The 18,026-nt window shown below is 44.2% G+C and overlaps 1 protein-coding gene across 1 annotated transcript in view; it reads left to right on the forward strand.

Moving 5' to 3' along the window:
• The window catches only part of efna3b (ephrin-A3b), an 83,824-nt gene extending 80,476 nt beyond the window's left edge, over nucleotides 1–3,348 (forward strand). The window contains exon 5 of the mRNA XM_084053641.1: nucleotides 3,094–3,348. Coding sequence (XP_083909767.1) covers nucleotides 3,094–3,212 — 119 coding nt within the window. The 3' untranslated portion in view covers nucleotides 3,213–3,348. The remainder of the gene's footprint in view (nucleotides 1–3,093) is intronic.
• The last annotated feature ends 14,678 nt before the right edge of the window (nucleotides 3,349–18,026 follow it).

The following is an 18,026-nucleotide window of genomic DNA, read 5'->3' on the forward strand; positions in this document are numbered from 1 at the left end:
TTTCAATCGGCGACATTCCATTTTGCAGCAGTAGCAGTTTCAAAACAGCGACGCGAAACAGTGTTCCGCGGCGGAGAAATGCAAAGCCGAGTAAAAGGCGTTTGAAAGCGGAACCCAAACAGGAAGTGGGCGGGAGCGAAAATCTTTGATATGACGTATATCCGTATCCGGGTGTGCTACAATGAAATGTGTCCCTTCGAGAGATGAACGGCGGTGAGATCTTGTTTTAAAAAATGATTTTGCAAAATTACGTTTTTTACGTCCTAGGCAGGTTTGGTAATTGGAAAAAAATATGTTTTTTACGTCCTAGGCAGTGTATGAGTTAAGTGGTTAATGTATTGATAATATAACATTATTAAAAAATAATGCCTTTTTTTGGGGGGGGGACTCAGTTTGAAAAAGTATTCTATGCTATTTCTATTGATCCAAGCCCGGAACACTTATCGACTGATTGATCGGGAAAATAATCATGCTCTGAAAACGCACTTCACACAACGGATGCCGTGATGATCGCCCTGATACAACAAAGATAAGGGAGCCACTGACATAGAAAAACACATTTTGTTTGGGTAAAGGGTTCGTGTTGAGACGTTATTATGTCTTGTGGAACAGAAACTGGGAGAGGATTGTGACAGGTTTACGAGGTTATGGTTTGTGAGTGCAAGGTTGTTAGGTGTGGTTGTACTTCCATGATGTTATGACAACAACCACCAACACACATACATGTTTATCATCTGAGACTGCGTGCGTGCGTGCGTGCGTGCGTGCGTGCGTGCGTGCGTGCGTGCGTGCGAGCAAGAGAGAGAGAGAGAGAGAGAGAGAGAGACACACACACACACACACACACACACACACACACACACTGTGTCGAAACGGTCCTGTAACCTGAGAGTTCAAGTTCGAGTTCAATCCCATGTTAAGCCCCTTGCAAACAGAGTCCGTTTCATTCGCACAAGAAAATAGACGACAATTTTAAAAGAAGCAGACGCTTCTTTTCTATGACCTCTTGAGCTCGGCTCGACTCCTGCATGTCTTTTTCTGGAAGCTTTAAAAACGGATTGAGCAATAAAACATCACAGTGAACTGGCATGGGTGCGCACAGGGGCCTTAAGAACCACTAAACTCCATCGCCGTGTGTCATTGAGCACTGACACTTAAATGATGTTATCTTTCATTATCTTGTCTTTTAGTGACTTTGAAAGGGTGATACATTCTTTCATTACAACTCGCCCTGACTACTGCATTGGCCTCTATGCCGGCATCACTCAAGCCTCCCTCTCTCGCTTGCAGTGTTGATTTTGACAGCAAATGTAGATTTTAGTTTTAGTCATAGTCTTTTGAATACAATTGTATTTAGTTTTAGTCATATTTTAGTCTTCTGAAATGTTTTAGTTTTGGTCTAGTTTCAGTCGACTAAATCTACAGTTGATTTAGTCGACTAAAATGTATGTTGGTGTTGCCTTGATGGCGTCGTAATGGCAGATTTTTTACAAGCTCACAACGCGTCCCAGTGTGACGCGTTGTGAGCTTGTAGATCTGCTATTTTTAAAGCGCAACACCCGAGCGCAACCGAGCATAAAATGACTTGTCTTTTAGTTCTACTGGATCTCTTCTCCACTATACCCTCCGTGATAACATTTTAGTCTAGTTTTTATTTGTTGACGAAATTGTCAACATATTTAGTCTTGCTTTTAGTCATCGTAGCTTAGTTTATATTTTGTTTTTATTTCGTTTTCGTCAGTGAAAAAAAGGTAGTCGACGACATCAGTTTTAGTTGACGAAATCAACACTGGCCTGCAGCTAGTCCAAAATGCTGCCGCAACAGGAACTCGGAAACGAGAATACATCACCCCTATTCTGGCCTCCCTCCCAGTGCGTTTTAAGGTTCCATTTTAAGATTTTATAGTTTTTAATCTATAAATGGATTAGCAATGGTTTATATCTCTGACCGTCTTAAATAACATGTCCCATCAAGCTCACTGTACTGAGGTCAGCTGACCAATTGCTGCTAGTCATCCCTGAGGTAACAACGCTAACAGCGCGTTGTTAGCTTGTTGATCGGCTATTTTCAGATAAAGCTTTCTCCACAATAACAGAGAACAGAAAATATTCTAGTATAGAGTCCTGAGGGACTCCAGTCAAATTTACGTGGTTAACCCATTAACATTCACTGCCAGGGTTTTTCTAAAACAGTTTGCAGCCTCTGCCAGCGTTTTTAATGATTTTGTACCTTTTCAAGTAATCACAGAATATTTTTCTCCAGTGTGACTGATCCCCTGATGGTTGCTAATCACTGAGGTGATTCAGGTGTGGTTTCGCAAATGTCAAAGAAGTCATTGTGACCTCGTTGACATGTGTTGTTTGATGTTTGAACATAGCATGGTTCACTCTGGTAAAACAAAAAAACAAGGTTAGATCACATATTTTAATAGCTTTTTTTTTGTTGTGAGATCTGATGTTCATAGTGACAGAACACTTTGCAACCAAAAAAAAAAAAAAAAAAAAAACCCAAGTCTCGCTAGATGAGACTGAAATCTCGAGATTTCAATCTTGTCTAGCAAGACTTCTGTTTTTTTTTTTTTTGGACAGTGTTCTGTCACTATGAACGTCAGATCTCTCATAAAAAAAAAAAAAAAAAGCTATTGAAATATGTGATCTAACCTAAGGCCTATCCGCGCACCTTTTAAGCTGGTGCGGACCAGGGGTGGAGTTATGAAATTTTTCTACTGTACCATTCATCCTAAGATATCATAACATCATAGAAAAGGTAATAAAACTTTAGTCCAACATTCTCCTTTAAGGAAAGAGGGCGGCGAGCCTTCTCAGTTGTAACCAGCTACCTCGTCATGTCAGGCATTTTTATTCCTTAGCTTTTAACCCAGATTGATGTGTACTCAAGTTTAATTGTATTTTAATTGTGTTTATATCTATATTGTATTATGTTTCTATTTGTTGCTATGCCTACTGTACAGCACTTTGGTCAACTCTGTTTTGAAAATGTGAAGTTTGAAAAATAAAGTTTGTTTGGATTACTTTTTATGACATTCCTCTCTCTCTCTCTCTCTCTCTCTCTCTCTCTCTCTCTCTCTCCAGATGACTTCAATCCCTTCATTCCTAAACTGGAGAAGAGTGTGAGTGGCAGCAGTCCGTCCAGGGACCGCCTCCTCATCACCATGGCGATGCTCCTCCTCCTCGCCCTCTTCGACTCCTAGCGATTGGCCGTCCCGTTGAAAACCGTCGCCATGCCAACTAGCCTTTTGGAGCGCTGGACAGTGTGAGGAGAGGAGAGGAGAGGAGAGGCAGAGGAGAGGAGAGGAGAGGAGAGGAGAGGAGAGAATTCCACTCAGAACAAATAGGAGGAACAAGACTCTGGAATACATTTTCAAGCATTTGTGTGTGTCTGTGTGTGTGTGTGTGTGTGTGTGTGTGTGTGTGTGTGTGTGTGTGTGTGTGTGTGTGTGTGTGTGTGTGTGTGTGTGTGTGTGTGTGTGTCTGTGCGTGTGCGTGTGCGTGTGTGCGTGTGTGTGTGTGTGTGTCTTTGTGTGCGTGTGCGTGTGCACAGGATCAATGAATGACGTCTCATACGTGTCGTCACAAAGCATTTATCCAGCAGGCCGGTAGGCGGAGTCAGTACAAAATGACTGGAAGCTGATTGGCTGGACATGTACTGGATGGCTAGTTGCCATAGTTTATTAAGACAAACAAAGTTAAATATACTTTGATTTTGAATTTTAAAATGGCCTTTTCTTTTTGTTTCTTGTGAGATGTACAGTAGTCTGGGATCTTATGGATGAACAGATCCCGTGAAAGAATTTTCCATAGTTCCGGACTTGTTGGAAGCGGTCCAACGTGGACTGAGGACTTGTTGTCTTGAGTAGAAGTCAAAGTAGTAATTGGATCGTGTGTGTGTGTGTGTGTGTGTGTGTGTGTGTGTGTGTGTGTGTGTGTGTGTGTGTGTGTGTGTGTGTGTGTGTGTGTGTGTGTGTTTATGACCTGTCCTGTCCTGTCCAACTTGTCTCAACATGGACATCAGTGGAGACAATACACAGTGTTTACACCCACAATGTTGATCAATGCTCAACCATAAACCCATGAACTGATGCGACAGATCACCGTGTCCCCCCGTCTGTCTGTCTGTCTTTTCGTCCGTCTGTCTGTCTGTCTTTCTTTCCGTCCGCCCGTCCGTCCGTCTGTCAGTCTGTCTGTCGTCCTTCACGTCTGTCTCTGTGAGGTTAGAGAAGCACACAAACAGACATGTTGTCTCTGATGTCCCTGCGGCCTGGAGGAAGACGTGGAGGAAAGAGGAAGTAAAGTCTCACATGGACACGGACATGTAAGACATGTCCAAGGCTCTACTGGCCTCTACTGGTCTCTACTGGTTTGAACTGGTCTCTACAGCGGCATCATTATTTCAAGAATGCTTCTGCAACGGCCACGCCCCAGGAGATTCTCATTGGACAGCAGCACTCACCCGAGGCGTGCCTGGCTTGTTCTTGTCAAGCTAAGCTAAGCTAAGCTAAGGCTAAACGATGCTGTGCTATTAACGTTGAATGTCGACGAGATTCACAAACCCAAAATACGTTTCATATCAACATTGAAGTACTATACAGTATGTGAAATATCTAAATAAATAATAAACAATTCCAACCCGATCCGTTTTGGAATTCGGACGGCGCGCTAAGTAGTCGCGCGAGGCCATTGGCTGCAGAGTGCGGGCACTCGCTTGCCTAACAGCTTGCATTTGTTATTAAAAAGCATTATTTATTTCTATACATTCAAACGTTATGCTAGCTAACATTAGCATTAGCACGCTAGTGAGCTACATGAAGTAAACAACAGACTGGCCGCCCTGCCAGAGTGTGTCTGCCTTGTTCAGTGGCGTGCACTGTTATCTTGGGCGGGCGGTGATATCCAAGGAAGCGCTAGTCCAATGAAAAGAGCCTGGGGGCGTGGCTGTCACAGAAGTCTGCTGGAAAGAAATAAGTGGTGTCTCTACTAGTGGTAGAGAGACCTCGATGTTTATCAATGCAATGCTGATCTGCCGTCCTCTGCTAATGCATGTAGAGGAATGTGTGTGTGTGTGTGTGTGTGTGTGTGTGTGTGTGTGTGTGTGTGTGTGTGCGTGCGTGTGCGTGTGCGTGTGCGTGCGTGTGTGTGTGTGTGTGTGCGTGTGTGTGTGCGTGTGTGTTAGAGGTGCTAGCAGTTACTACATTATGTACATCTAAATATGAAAACGCAAGATGAAATAAATACAGAGCAAAAGAAACACACGCACTAACATCAGTCAAACTTGCAAATGAGTTTCCATAGCGACTATAGCACCTTATATCACCATGGCACCCGCACCCTGTCAACCGCAGGCCTTGGGGGGTGGGGGGTGGGGATGATGATGACAATGACCGACAAGGACAGCCTTACCGCGGTGAAGGGCAACACATGCGGGATAGACTTGCATCAACATGACGACGGGACAAAGAAGGAAAATCTTCAAAACAGTCATCTGTGACGAGAGGACGCCATGATGACGATGAGGATGATGATAGCATTTTTACAAACCTGAAGCTCAAATTTCCTGTGTGTAGTTTTTGTTCATTTTTCTTTCTTTGTAGTTAAATGTGTTTGTTGTCGTGACAATTCATTTACCTGTGTGGCTGATTTGGGATCATGATTGGGGTGTCGAGGGGTATGGGGGTCATGGGTGGTGTGTCAGAGGTTATGGGGGTCATGGGTGGTGTGTCAGAGGTTATGGGGGTCATGGGTGGGGTGTCAGAGGTTAGGTGGGTCATGGGTGGGGTGTCAGAGGTTATGTGGGTCATGGGTGGGGTGTCAGAGGTTATGTGGGTCATGCTTGGGGTGTCAGAGGTTATGTGGGTCATGGGTGGGGTGTCAGAGGTTATGTGGGTCATGGGTAGGGTGTCAGAGGTTATGTGGGTCATGGGTGGGGTGTCAGAGGTTATGGGGGTCATGGGTGGTGTGTCAGAGGTTATGGGGGTCATGGGTGGTGTGTCAGAGGTTATGGGGTCATGGCTGAGGTGTCAGAGGTTATGGGGGTCATGGTTGGGGTGTCAGAGGTTATGTGGGTCATGGGTGGGGTGTCAGAGGGTATGGGGTCATGGGTGGTGTGTAAGAGGTTATGGGGGTCATGGTAGAGGTTATGGGGGTCACATGTAGACTGAACTGGTCAACTAACATGCCTGTGAGCGACGTTGCAGGCAGAACACACATTCTACGACACATTCTACATTTCCTGTGTTCTTCATCGTCTCCGATTTTAAACGTCACCAGTACACAGCTATAGATCCTCAGGGTTGAAGCTGCAATCCGGACCGTTCCACACGTCCTCCCCTCCCACGCGGGAGGTGAATATTCCACGCGGGTGGTGAATATTCTCCCCCAGAATGGGCATGCTGCGGCTCAAACGGTTAAGATAAAGTTTTATTCAGTCGTATATTGTCTGGATTGCTGCTTTTAAATGATCCATTTGTTACCCTCAGAGTTTACATGTGTAGCTTGGACTTAAATTAACACTAAGGTTCTTTTTTTTTCCTTCTTTTTTTCCCTCTTTTTTTTTTTTTTTTACTGTGTATCATTATTCAGAAATCACTTACATTGCAAATGTTCCAAGACAGAATGAAAGAAGATAATGGGCTTACGAGCTTCAGCATCAGGCAGTACTACTTTTCCAACCAGTAAGTGTCCTACCTGACACCAGGGTCTAAAATGCCTCAATGGAAGAGTAGGGAGACCATCTCCAACCCCCACAGATGTTCTAGTTATATTGTATTAACGTATACTCTACCATGCACATTGGTTAACCACTTAAACCATCTATAGTCCCAGAGAACCGGACATGTATTACAACTGGACTTGGACAGCTTTTCTTCCATCTACACTAAATGTCTTTGCCCCCCCCCCCCCCCCCCCAAAAAAAAAATAGCCGCTCTACAAGCTTGTAGAGCGGCTATTTTTTGGGCGAATATTCTCCCCCAGAATGGGCATGCTGCGGTTAAGATAAAGTTTTATTCAGTCGTATAATATCTGGATTGCTGCTTTTAAATGATCCATTTGTTACCCTCAGAGTGTACATGTGTAGCTTGGACTTAAATTAACACTAAGGTTCTTTTTTTTCCTTCTTTTTTTCCCTCTTTTTTTTTTTTTTTTTACTGTGTATCATTATTCAGAAATCACTTACATTGCAAATGTCACCAAAGCCCTAAAGTGTTTGATTCCAGATAAATGATGTGATGTTTAGCAGTACGGTACAGTGAGTTGACCGAACCCATGTCTATGGATGGCTCTGGGTGGGTGGTGGGGGGGGGGGGGGCACTCTCTCAAAAAGTTGCACTTAAGAACTTAGACACTAAGTGTGTGTGTGTGTGTGTGTGTGTGTGTGTGTGTGTGTGTGTGTGTGTGTGTGTGTGTGTGTGTGTGTGTGTGTGTGTGTGTGTGTGTGTGTGTGTGTGTGCGCGTGCGCGTGTGCGCGTGTGCGTGTGTGTGTGTGTGTGCGCGCGTGCGCGTGTGCAAGAGTGAGTGATGTGTTTATCTTGTAAAAGAACAAAAAAAGCATTTATTAGTGTTGGGAACAACAGCTACAATCATGTTTACCTGAACTGGAATGACTTTAAATGAACTTGAAAATAAAGTGTAAACAGTAAAACATAACAGCTTATAACAAACCGACAGTAACCACAATAATGAGCTTACAGACCTTACTTTTAAACACCCGAGTCTGAGTCTTTATTACTCTACTCTCTCTCTCTCTCTCTCTCTCTCTCTCTCTCTCTCTCTCTCTCTCTCTCTCTCTCTCTCTCTCTCTCTCTCTCTCTCTCTCTCTCTCTCTCGTTTGGTTTTGTCTTTTTTCCTCCTCTGCTTCCACAGACAGACAGACAGACAGACAGACAGACAGACAGTGATGTAGTGTGTATACATGGATAAGACAGTAGAGATGGTGTGAGTCGAGAGCAGAGGTTTGGAACACCTGGATGATAATATAAAAAACAATCACCTGGATGTAGTGTGTGTGTGTGAGTCACCATCTCCCCGTCCTCCTTCAACAAAGAGCGTACAGTTACGACAGACCGAGAGACACACGGCGGTCTAGACGCTTACTGCACAGCAGGTCTACGCCGTGGTTACGGGATTCATCTGGTCAACATGTCTCATCTTATCCTTTCCTCAGGACGTGTTTCCATGATTTAACACAGTGGTTCTAAAAGTGGACTAACACATTGTCACAGTGTGTGTGTGTGTGTGTGTGTGTGTGTGTGTGTGTGTGTGTGTGTGTGTGTGTGTGTGTTCTAGTCATATAGTCTTTTGAATACAATTCCATTTAGTTTTAGTTATATTTCGGTCATCTGAAATGTTTTAGTTTTTGTCTAGTTTTAGTCAACTAAATATCATTAGATTATAGTCGACTAAATCTACAGTTGATTTAGTCGACTAAAATGTATTTTGGCGGTGCCTTGATGGTGTCGTAGTGGCTGATTTTACACTTGGTTGCATGCTGAAAATAGCCAATCTACAAGCTCACAACGCGTCGCGCTGCGCCCGAGCGCAACCAAACATAAAATAACTCTACTGGATCTCTTCTCCACTCGTCCCTACCTAACATTTTAGTCTAGTTTTTATTTGTTGACGAAATTGTCCGTATATTTAGTCTTAGTTTTAGTCGTCATAGCTTAGTTTTTAATAGTTTTCGTCAGTGAAAGAAGGTAGTCGCCGAAACATTTTCGTCATAGTTTTAGTCGACGAAATCAACACTGGCGTTAACATCGGAGTCAACAAATCAAGTGGTCTTAATGGAACTTACTGTTCCCTGGGAAGACCGAGCGGAAAAGAGCAAAGTGCGCAGTAGGCTACTGGCGGCGGAGTGTAGGAACAACGGCTGGAAAGCCCGTGGCGAAAGCAGTCGAAGTCGGGTGCCGTGGATTCGCAGGCCGGTCCCCGCATCGAACCCTCACACTCCTTGGAGTAAAAGGACAGCTGTGCAAAAGAGCCATCAATGCAAAAACATTCTTGAGGCTGCTGGAAAAGCCTCACAATGGCTGTGAATCCAAAGGGGGGGTCCGTGGAGTAGTGGACCACTTGGACACAAGTTACGGCTGCAGGGCCGCTTCTCCCTACACGCACACTACGCACGTTGCGTAGGGCCCCGCCTACCCGCCGATCAAAGAGGCCCCCTCTCCGCCCCCTCCCTTCAGCAGAAAATAACGTGCATTACTGCGTTCACATCCGCGCAGGCTGCGCAGCACACTAAAACCGAAATAAAGTAACAAAAAAAGTAACTTTATCCGCGGTAAACCCGAAAAAAATCGCGCGCACGCTCTGTCCCGTATCATGCGTAGAGCCCCTGTGGAGTCTAAAGCGGCACTGTACGGCTGGGTCACAGAGGGTGTCTGATGATTGATTAAAGACCCGAAACACTCCGTGACCTCGGGTTCATCACTGATGACGTGTCCAAGTACCACCAGTAGATGTACTCTATAACGAACTAATGTCAAAGTGTTGCGGAACAAAATACCCAAATTACCTAATCAGCACATTTTGGCCTTTTAGAGTTGCTGTTCCCAATATATAAATATGTTTTTTTAATTGGGGGGGGGGGGTCCTTGTCATGGAAAAGATGAGTTCCCCATATCTAACATAATATATTGATTGTGTTTGTCATGCAGTAGTAGCCAGCGGCGTCCACTAGATGTCAGTGTTCTATCACTGGCGCTGTTGAACAGCAGCTTGGATTCCATAGAGCTCTACATGTGGTCTGTAAATCCCCATCTGAAAATAATAAATCCATTAATACAACAATGGCCATTGTGTAACTGCAGCTATAGGGAGACTATGGGATTAAGCCTGCAGATGTGTTTGAATGGTTCATGATTAATGAGTAATAAGCTGTTCAAAGATGCAGCCTGCTACTGGAACACAGTGCTGGCTCATTCACTGTGGCTGTAGCCTACTGGTCATCTGGGAGCTACTCAACACCACCTACTGGTCACTGCAGCCTCACAAACACCCGGCACAAACGTCCAGTGGTGTAAAGTAACTAAGTAGATCTACTCAAGTACTAATTTTTGGGCGGTGTAACCGCCCCTATATGTGAGGTTTGGACATCGACATTCGCTGCACTGTGATTGGCCACCATTGTACCCCCCTAACCCTGCACCGTGATTGGCCACCAATGTACACCCCTAACCCCTACACATTCAATGCAAATCTATACTTTTCTTTAAGTGAGCTTCCATCACTGTGATAACCACTAGCTGTGATCAGGGCCGCATTAAGACCCCTCAGGGCCGTGGAACACCACAAAATCAAAGGCCCCTCAGTGGCGTAATTTCACGCACGCGCGCGTGCATGCGCACATCGGCACAACCGAAAATTTTCGGGTCTAATTCGGTCTAATTCGGTTCTATTTGACCAATATAAAATCAAAAAATTTTCTTTAAATACACAAAAATTAAATACACAATTCTCACAGGGCCCTGCAGGCTGCGGGCCGTGGAACACAATTTCCACTAAGTTCCGCGGTTAATGCGGCCCTGGCTGTAATATGATTGGCTGACTTTATTGTCTGACTCTATTCAGGACTGTGATTGGCTAGTGAAACACATGACACATGTGCATAGCCCTATAAATAGGACTAAGCACTTAAAAAAAAACACATTTATGTTTTTTTTAAGTGAATCACCCATTGTGGACCAACCATTGTACACCCCTAACCCCTACACATTCAATGCAAATCTATACTTTTCTTTAAGTGAGCTTCCATCACTGTGATGAGTCATGGGTCTGTGATGACCACTGTGACCACACCGCCCACTTCACACTGGGTGTGATTTTTTTTTTTTAGGTATTTTTTACTTTCTTCAGTATTTCCAATTTTCAATACTTTTAATTGCTTTGCCCGGCACAAATGTCTCACGAAGCGTATCACGCCTATCACTTAGTCAGACCAACCCATGGTCTGACAGACCTACCAGGGAAGCCTAGAGCCGATGCCTCCGCCTCAGACCTCAGGATTCAGAACGTCCTGTGCCTCCTTCCTCAGGCCTGTTTTCTTTTTTTTTTGGGGGGGGGGGGGGGTTCTTGGAATCGGTAAGCCCCTCCCAATGGTCGAATTGCATGTTCAATCGTGGGGTCATCTGAAGCTCACACCCCAAATCTGGGACCGTTTGGTCTATCACTCCCCGAGTTATGCCCCGGACATGCAGGAATTTTACCAATAGACACTTTTTTGTCGGACAGAGATCTTGTGGATTATTAGTATGATGATGATGATGATGATTATTATAATTAATTAATGAATTAAATACTTTTGAAAATAGCTGATCAACAAGCTCACAACGCGTCGCATTTAGAATTTCTGAACATTTTCTAAAACATTTTAACAACTCAAATCTTGTATGGGGGTCACCGGCACAAACTCTTTTCAAACGGGGGCCAAACTTTTCTTTAATTTAGGGGGTCTTTGACATGAAAAGGTTTTGGTTGAGAACCTCTGCTCTAAGGTATGACATCATCATGCTTATGTCACAACAACAGCTCAGAGTTGTATAAATGGGACCAACGACAGCACTGCAGTCAGTCAGTCAGTCAGTCAGCCAGTCAGCCAGCCAATCAGCCAATCAGCCAGCCAGCCAGCCAGCCAGCCAGCTCTCCTGAGCCAAAGGTATCTCCTGCAGCTTGCTCTGAACACAAGTATAACTGCTGCATCAGAGCTTCAGCAACAGTTCAAATAGGCTCCTTAAGGACTCCCTGGACTGGTATCCATTCTGCTTCACGAATGCCGCCTGAGCATCGACATTAACTTTCTGACGCTGTCGCCCTGAAGTGGTTGATCCGAGAACAACCTCCTATACTATCCTACAACACCCCAAGACAATATGGCTCGGACTGAAGACGAAGACTACGGATACAACCTGGCTGACAGGAAAACATTTAAACAACGCAACAGATGTAAGGCCATGGTACAGTTAGCTATGGAATGTAATCCACAGGCAAAACAACTACTTAGGGCCATGACAAGTTCAGGATGTCCACCGTCGTTTGACCGCTGTTTGTCCTGTAAAGATTGTCATAAGGGTTTATTGGGGTACTTTGATCAAACCTCGTCTCTAATTGTTATATGTCAGAACAACATTCAGAGTCAGTCACAAGTGAACACGACAGTCACACATGAGCTCATCCATGCCTTTGACAACTGTCTGGCACGCGTGGACTGGAGCAATTTAAAACAACGGGCTTGTTCAGAGGTTCGGGCATTTAAGCTCAGTGGGGAGTGTTCCACTGAGCAGTGTGTCATGGGAAGAGCCGTGCATTCTATCCTGAGTGCGTGCAAGGTCACCAGAGAAGAGGCAGAGAAAGCAGTGGTTGGGGTCTTTGATACCTGCTTCAACGACCCCACCCCGTTTGGTCCGACTCCACACAGCAAGAAGAATGCCTTCAGAGAATTATGAGAACTTCTTCTTTCGGCTAATTCCCATCGGGGGTTCACACGGCGGATCATCTGTTTTCATCTGGTTCTGCTTTCTGCGTCTTCCTTGGTGACACTTGCCGCTCCCATTAAACCACCTCTTTGGCCTTTTACCTGGCAGTTCCTTCTTCAGCGTCCTTCTCCCAATGTAAGGCAAGACAAGGCAGGTTTATTTGTATAGCATATTGGTTCTCAGGGCCCGGGGACCCCCAGGTGTCCATGGGGGTCCCCAGCGAAATGTGTTAATATAGCGTCACAATATTTTTTTTAACCACTTTAAACATATGTTATTCTTTTTGACCCCTATAAGTGGGGTTGGGACACCTCATTAGTACCCCCCTAGCTGTACTGTGATTGGCTGACTCTATTGGCTGACTCTATTCAGCGCTGTGATTGGCTAGCGAGACACATGATGAAATTAATAACCTATAAATAGGACTATGCACTTAAAAAAAAAAAAAACTTTTTGCTTCCATCACTGTGATGACCACACCGCTCACTTCACGCTGGGTGTGATTTTTTTATACAAAAATAGCAGATACAAGTTCATAGTGCGTCACTGATTTGAGCAAATCTTTGAGTATATATATATATATATATATATATATATATATATATATATATATATATATATTTAAAGTGAACATTTTTGACTCAAATCTTCTGGGGGTCCCTGGCACAAAACATTTTTAGATGGGGGTTCGCGGCAAAATATATATCTATTTGGGGGTCCTTGACATCAAAAAATTTGAGATCTTCTGGTATAGCACATTTCAACAAGAAGGCAATTCAATGTGCATCACAAAAAAAACATTGGGCTCTGCACACCTCGGGGTCATACACAGACCCAACGTCCGGACGGACATTGACTGACAGATCAACAAGTTCACAACGCACCGCAATGTGACACGTTGTGAGCTTGTAGATCTGCTATTTTCAAAGAACAAGTTTGAATTGGGAATATTTGTGAAACATTCTAACAACACAACATATTTTCTGATGGGGGTCCGCAGCCAAAGACATATGAACTTGGGGGTCCTTGACATGAAAAGGTTTGAGGATCTCTGCTCTAAATGGACCCCTACAAGTCTGTAACTCTGACAGTGTACAAATGGAACCAAATGGACCCTGACGGGTCCATTTGGTTCCATTTGTATACTGTCAGAGTTAAGGGGGGTCCTTGAAATTTAAAGGTTTGAGAACCATTGATCAACGCCATCAAGGAACCCTGAGAGTCCCAGGACCCCACTTTGAACCACTGCTATACTATAGCAGTTAGTAGCTATAGTACGACCTGAGAGTGAGAGTGTTGACATGAACACGCTTAACATGTGCAGTCAAAGCAGTGTGAGCGTGTGAGCACTCTTTCCTGCCTCGATGGAAGTTGCTGTGGTGATGTGGTTGTGGTTGTGATGTTTAACTGTGTTTCTGCTAAACTGGCTCCTTCAGCAAAACCACCGACCAATGTCAGTTAATCTCTAGATCGGCTATTTTGGCTATTTTTGAAATTCGTTGAAAATGCTTGAGAAATGTTGACATAAAGTGATGTGGCGCCGAATGGGGTGCAGTACGTTAGTCCGACAGCGCATTCCTCCGACAGCGCAGTGCTCCGACATTAAACAGTAAACCCGAACCAAACCCGCACCCTAACCCTAACCGCACGCGGATGCCACATAGTCGGAGAAAAGGTCTGTCGGATTAACGCATGCCTCCCGCGCCAAATAGGGGAAAAAAAACGAAAAAATAGAGAAAAACAAATCACTGGCTGTTTGTTCCTGTGCATACGGACCCCCACAATGTTGCATTAGCTGGGAAAGACGGCAGTGAAGCAGACCTGGTGAGGAGCAGCAACAACAATCAGAATCCGATGTACTGTATTTGTCACGTCACAGCTTTACAGTTGTTTTTTGTGCAAGCTACAGTATGAGACCCAGAAGTGTGGGAACCAGCATCATCCATGGAGGGCCACAGCACCTGTCCCAGTGCCCAGACACCATTGATAGGGATTCCAAGCTAATAGAAACAACAGCCTTTCTCATCATGGAGAGTTTTAGCCTGGTATCCAGCCTGCTTCGCTACGTTCGGCGGACTTTTTTTTCTCTCTTCGCTTCTCAGTCTGGAATGCCTCCTCTCCAAGGGAGGCGGGACATGACAAACGTTTCGAGTCGTGCCGTGGCTTCTGATTGGTCTGTGGTGCGGGGCGGGACAAAAAAAACTGTGCGATCGTTGTGATTCGTCATTCGTTTGAACAACATCCAATCAGCAACGACGTTGCCTAACGTAACATAGTTCCACTGTAGTTCTGCAAAACGAGTCAATGGGGTGCATTCCAGACTGATAAGCGGAGAGAGAGAAAAAAGTCCGCCGAATGTAGCGAATCAGGCTGGATCCCAGGCTATGGACTCCCTGTTTTGCCATGTATTCCCTAATGCATGACAAAATGGGGGCTCATCCGGGATTTCTTTTTTTGGTGTTCACTCTCCATTCCGACATCTCACCACTCCGACTAGTGGCTTCCGCGTGCGGTTAGGGTTAGGGTTAGGGTTAGGTATAGGGTTCGTCAACGTCGGAAAGGCGACATGTCGGAAAGGAGAAATGCACCCTCTTTTTTTATATTGATCCCAAGTCGTCCAGTTTCCCTTTCATTCCGCAGCATGCAGCCCTATCATAGCATAGAGCGGAGCCCATAAGCATATCGCTACAGATTTGTGTCTTCATGGATGTTAATGGTTGTCATTACACACGCATCCATACCATGGTTGTCCCTCACGAGCAGCCGTAGTCTGCTTAACATATGTTATGCTGTTATGTGATTTGCCAAGTCTCACACGCACACCCCAAAACATTGATGTGTGTGTAATGACAACTAATATGAGCTCCACTCTATGCTATGGGGAGTGTTGGGGAATGATGGGGAAACTGGAGGACAGGGGGAATTCTGCAAATAGACCCCATGGTCAGTCATTTGGGATCAATTTAAGTAGGAAAAAACGCCTATATGTTATTTTAGTCCAGACTAAGTGGTCAGATTGGTGGGCCGTGAACGCCCAAGTGGGCCCTGATCCAGAAAAGGTTGAGAACCACTGGTCTATACATAACTGTGCGACGTGCACACATGGGTTGTGTGTGTGTGTGTGTGTGTGTGTGTGTGTGTGTGTGTGTGTGTGTGTGTGTGTGTGTGTGTGTGTGTGTGTGTGTGTGTGTGTGTGTGTGTGTGTGTGTGTGTGTGTGTGTGTGTGTGTACGTAGGTGAGCATGAGCGCGTATGCCTGTGTGCGTGCAGGATTTAACACACGCGTCATCCATGGCAGAGGGTTGATGTCACGATGTCACACTGCCACAGCCACAGACACCAAACACACACACATGCACGCGCGCACACACACGCGCGCACACACACAGCGTTGCTATGGAGATTAATTACCATCTTAATTATTCTCCAGTGACACAGGATGTAGAGTAGCAGCTTCCTGTTCCGGTTGCCGTGTCAACATGTCTAAGGCACTAAACCCCTAACTCAGTGGTTCTAAAAATAAATAAAAAAAATCAAGGATCCTAAGTTTGTATTAGGTCCATTAGTTTAGTTTTTTTAATCTCTGGGACGCCAATCTGCAATGTAAAATCTTCAGTGTTAAAGGAATACTTCACCAAGAAATGACTTTATTTCTATCGTTTACTCACCCGGTGATGTCTTTGACTCACAGAGAATCTTCGTATGTAAAACATACCTTAACGGCAAATGAAGAAATTAAGAAAAAACTTGATGAACAGAATTCATCCCAGACCCAATTTAACAGCAAAACTATATAAAAAATACGTCCATAAACTCCAAAACACCGCTCATATTACAATTTAGATTCTCTTCTGCCGAAGACGCTGAAAAAAAGCTTCCGAAATATCAGGAGAAGAAAATGAACTTTTAAAACACTTCCGGGCTAAACCGGCTAATGCAAGTTTATTTTCTTCTAATGTGGTGATATATTTCTGAAACTTTTTTCAGCGGACTATGCAGACGATAATCTAAATCATTATGAGCTGTGCTTTGGAGTTTATGGACATATTTTTTATATAGTTGTTCTGTTGTTAAATTGTGTCTCGGATTAATTCCATCCATCAAGTTCTTTTCACGGTTAAGAGATGTTTTACAAACACAAATTCTCCTTGAGTCAAAGACATCACCGGGTGAGTAAACGAGGGAAATAAAGTAATTTCTTGGGTAAAAATGCCTTTAATTTAACTCTTGAGAGTGTGCAAATGGAACCAAATGGACCTCTTAAGGGTCAATGTGTGTGTGAATGTAACACTGTGAAGTGCTTTGGATTAAGGTTCCATATACATGCATATCATTTATCATTTCTGCCTGATGTAAGCAGCACGGCACACACACACACACGCACGCACGCACGCACACACACACACACGCACTCACGCACACACACACGCACACGCACACGCACGCACGCACGCACGCACGCACGCACGCACGCACGCACGCACACACACACACACACACACACACACACACACACACACACACACACACACACACACACACTCTCTCTCTCTCTGTCATTCTGTCCCATATTTATTCTTGTCAAGACAGACGGTCTCTCTCTCTCTCTCTCTCTCTCTCTCTCTCTCTCTCTCTCTCTCTCCCTGTCTTTCATCACGTTCTTGCCTTCTCCAAGTTTAGCTCTATTTAGCTATTTCTGATGCAACATGTGGACGGCACAGACAGATGGCTCTCATATTTATAAACACAGCACAGCAGAGCATGGTACAGTAAAGTACAGCACGGTTACTCATCATCCATTTTGAATGAAGCATGATTTGTTTTGCGTCTGCATGCAGAGTGCACCGTGTTTCCTTTATACCACACATGTGAGAGTAGATTATCCCACTTTATACCACGCCAACTTGAAACAAGTTGTGTTTATTCATGCTTCCGGGTGATAGGCTCTTTAAATACAAATGTTGTGTCGACACTATCATCATCAACCTTGGCATAAACATGGCCTCACTACTCCACGGTGGTGGAAAGTAACGAAGTACATTTACTTAAGGACTGTACAGTACTTAAGTACAATGTTGAGGTATTTGCACTTTACTTGAGTATTTCCAATTTCCAATACTTTTACTTCTACTCCACTACATCTCAGAGGCAAATGTTGTACTTTTACTCCACTACAATTATTTGAAAGCTTTAGTTACTAGTTACTCCTCAGATATAAATTATGATATTATAAAACATACATTAACCACTTTAACCCTATTTTATACATAGGCTATTTGAAAATAGCCGATCTACAAGCTCACAACCTTGTAGATCTGCTATTTTCAAATATTTAGTACTTTTACTTTTGGTACTTTAAGTACATTTTGATGCCAATCCTTTTGTACTTTTACTCAAGTCAATTTTTAATTCTGGACTTTTACTTGTAACAGAGTATTTTTATATTGCAGTATTGGTACTTTTACTTAAGTAAAGAATTTGAGTACTTTTTCCAGCACCATAGTAAACTACCAGAAAGGAGGCAAGACATGCGTTCTGTTCT

This window comes from Gymnoscopelus microlampas (assembly GCF_963454915.1).
Source record: "Gymnoscopelus microlampas genome assembly, chromosome: 3".
NCBI classification, from domain to species: Eukaryota; Metazoa; Chordata; class Actinopteri; order Myctophiformes; family Myctophidae; genus Gymnoscopelus; species Gymnoscopelus microlampas.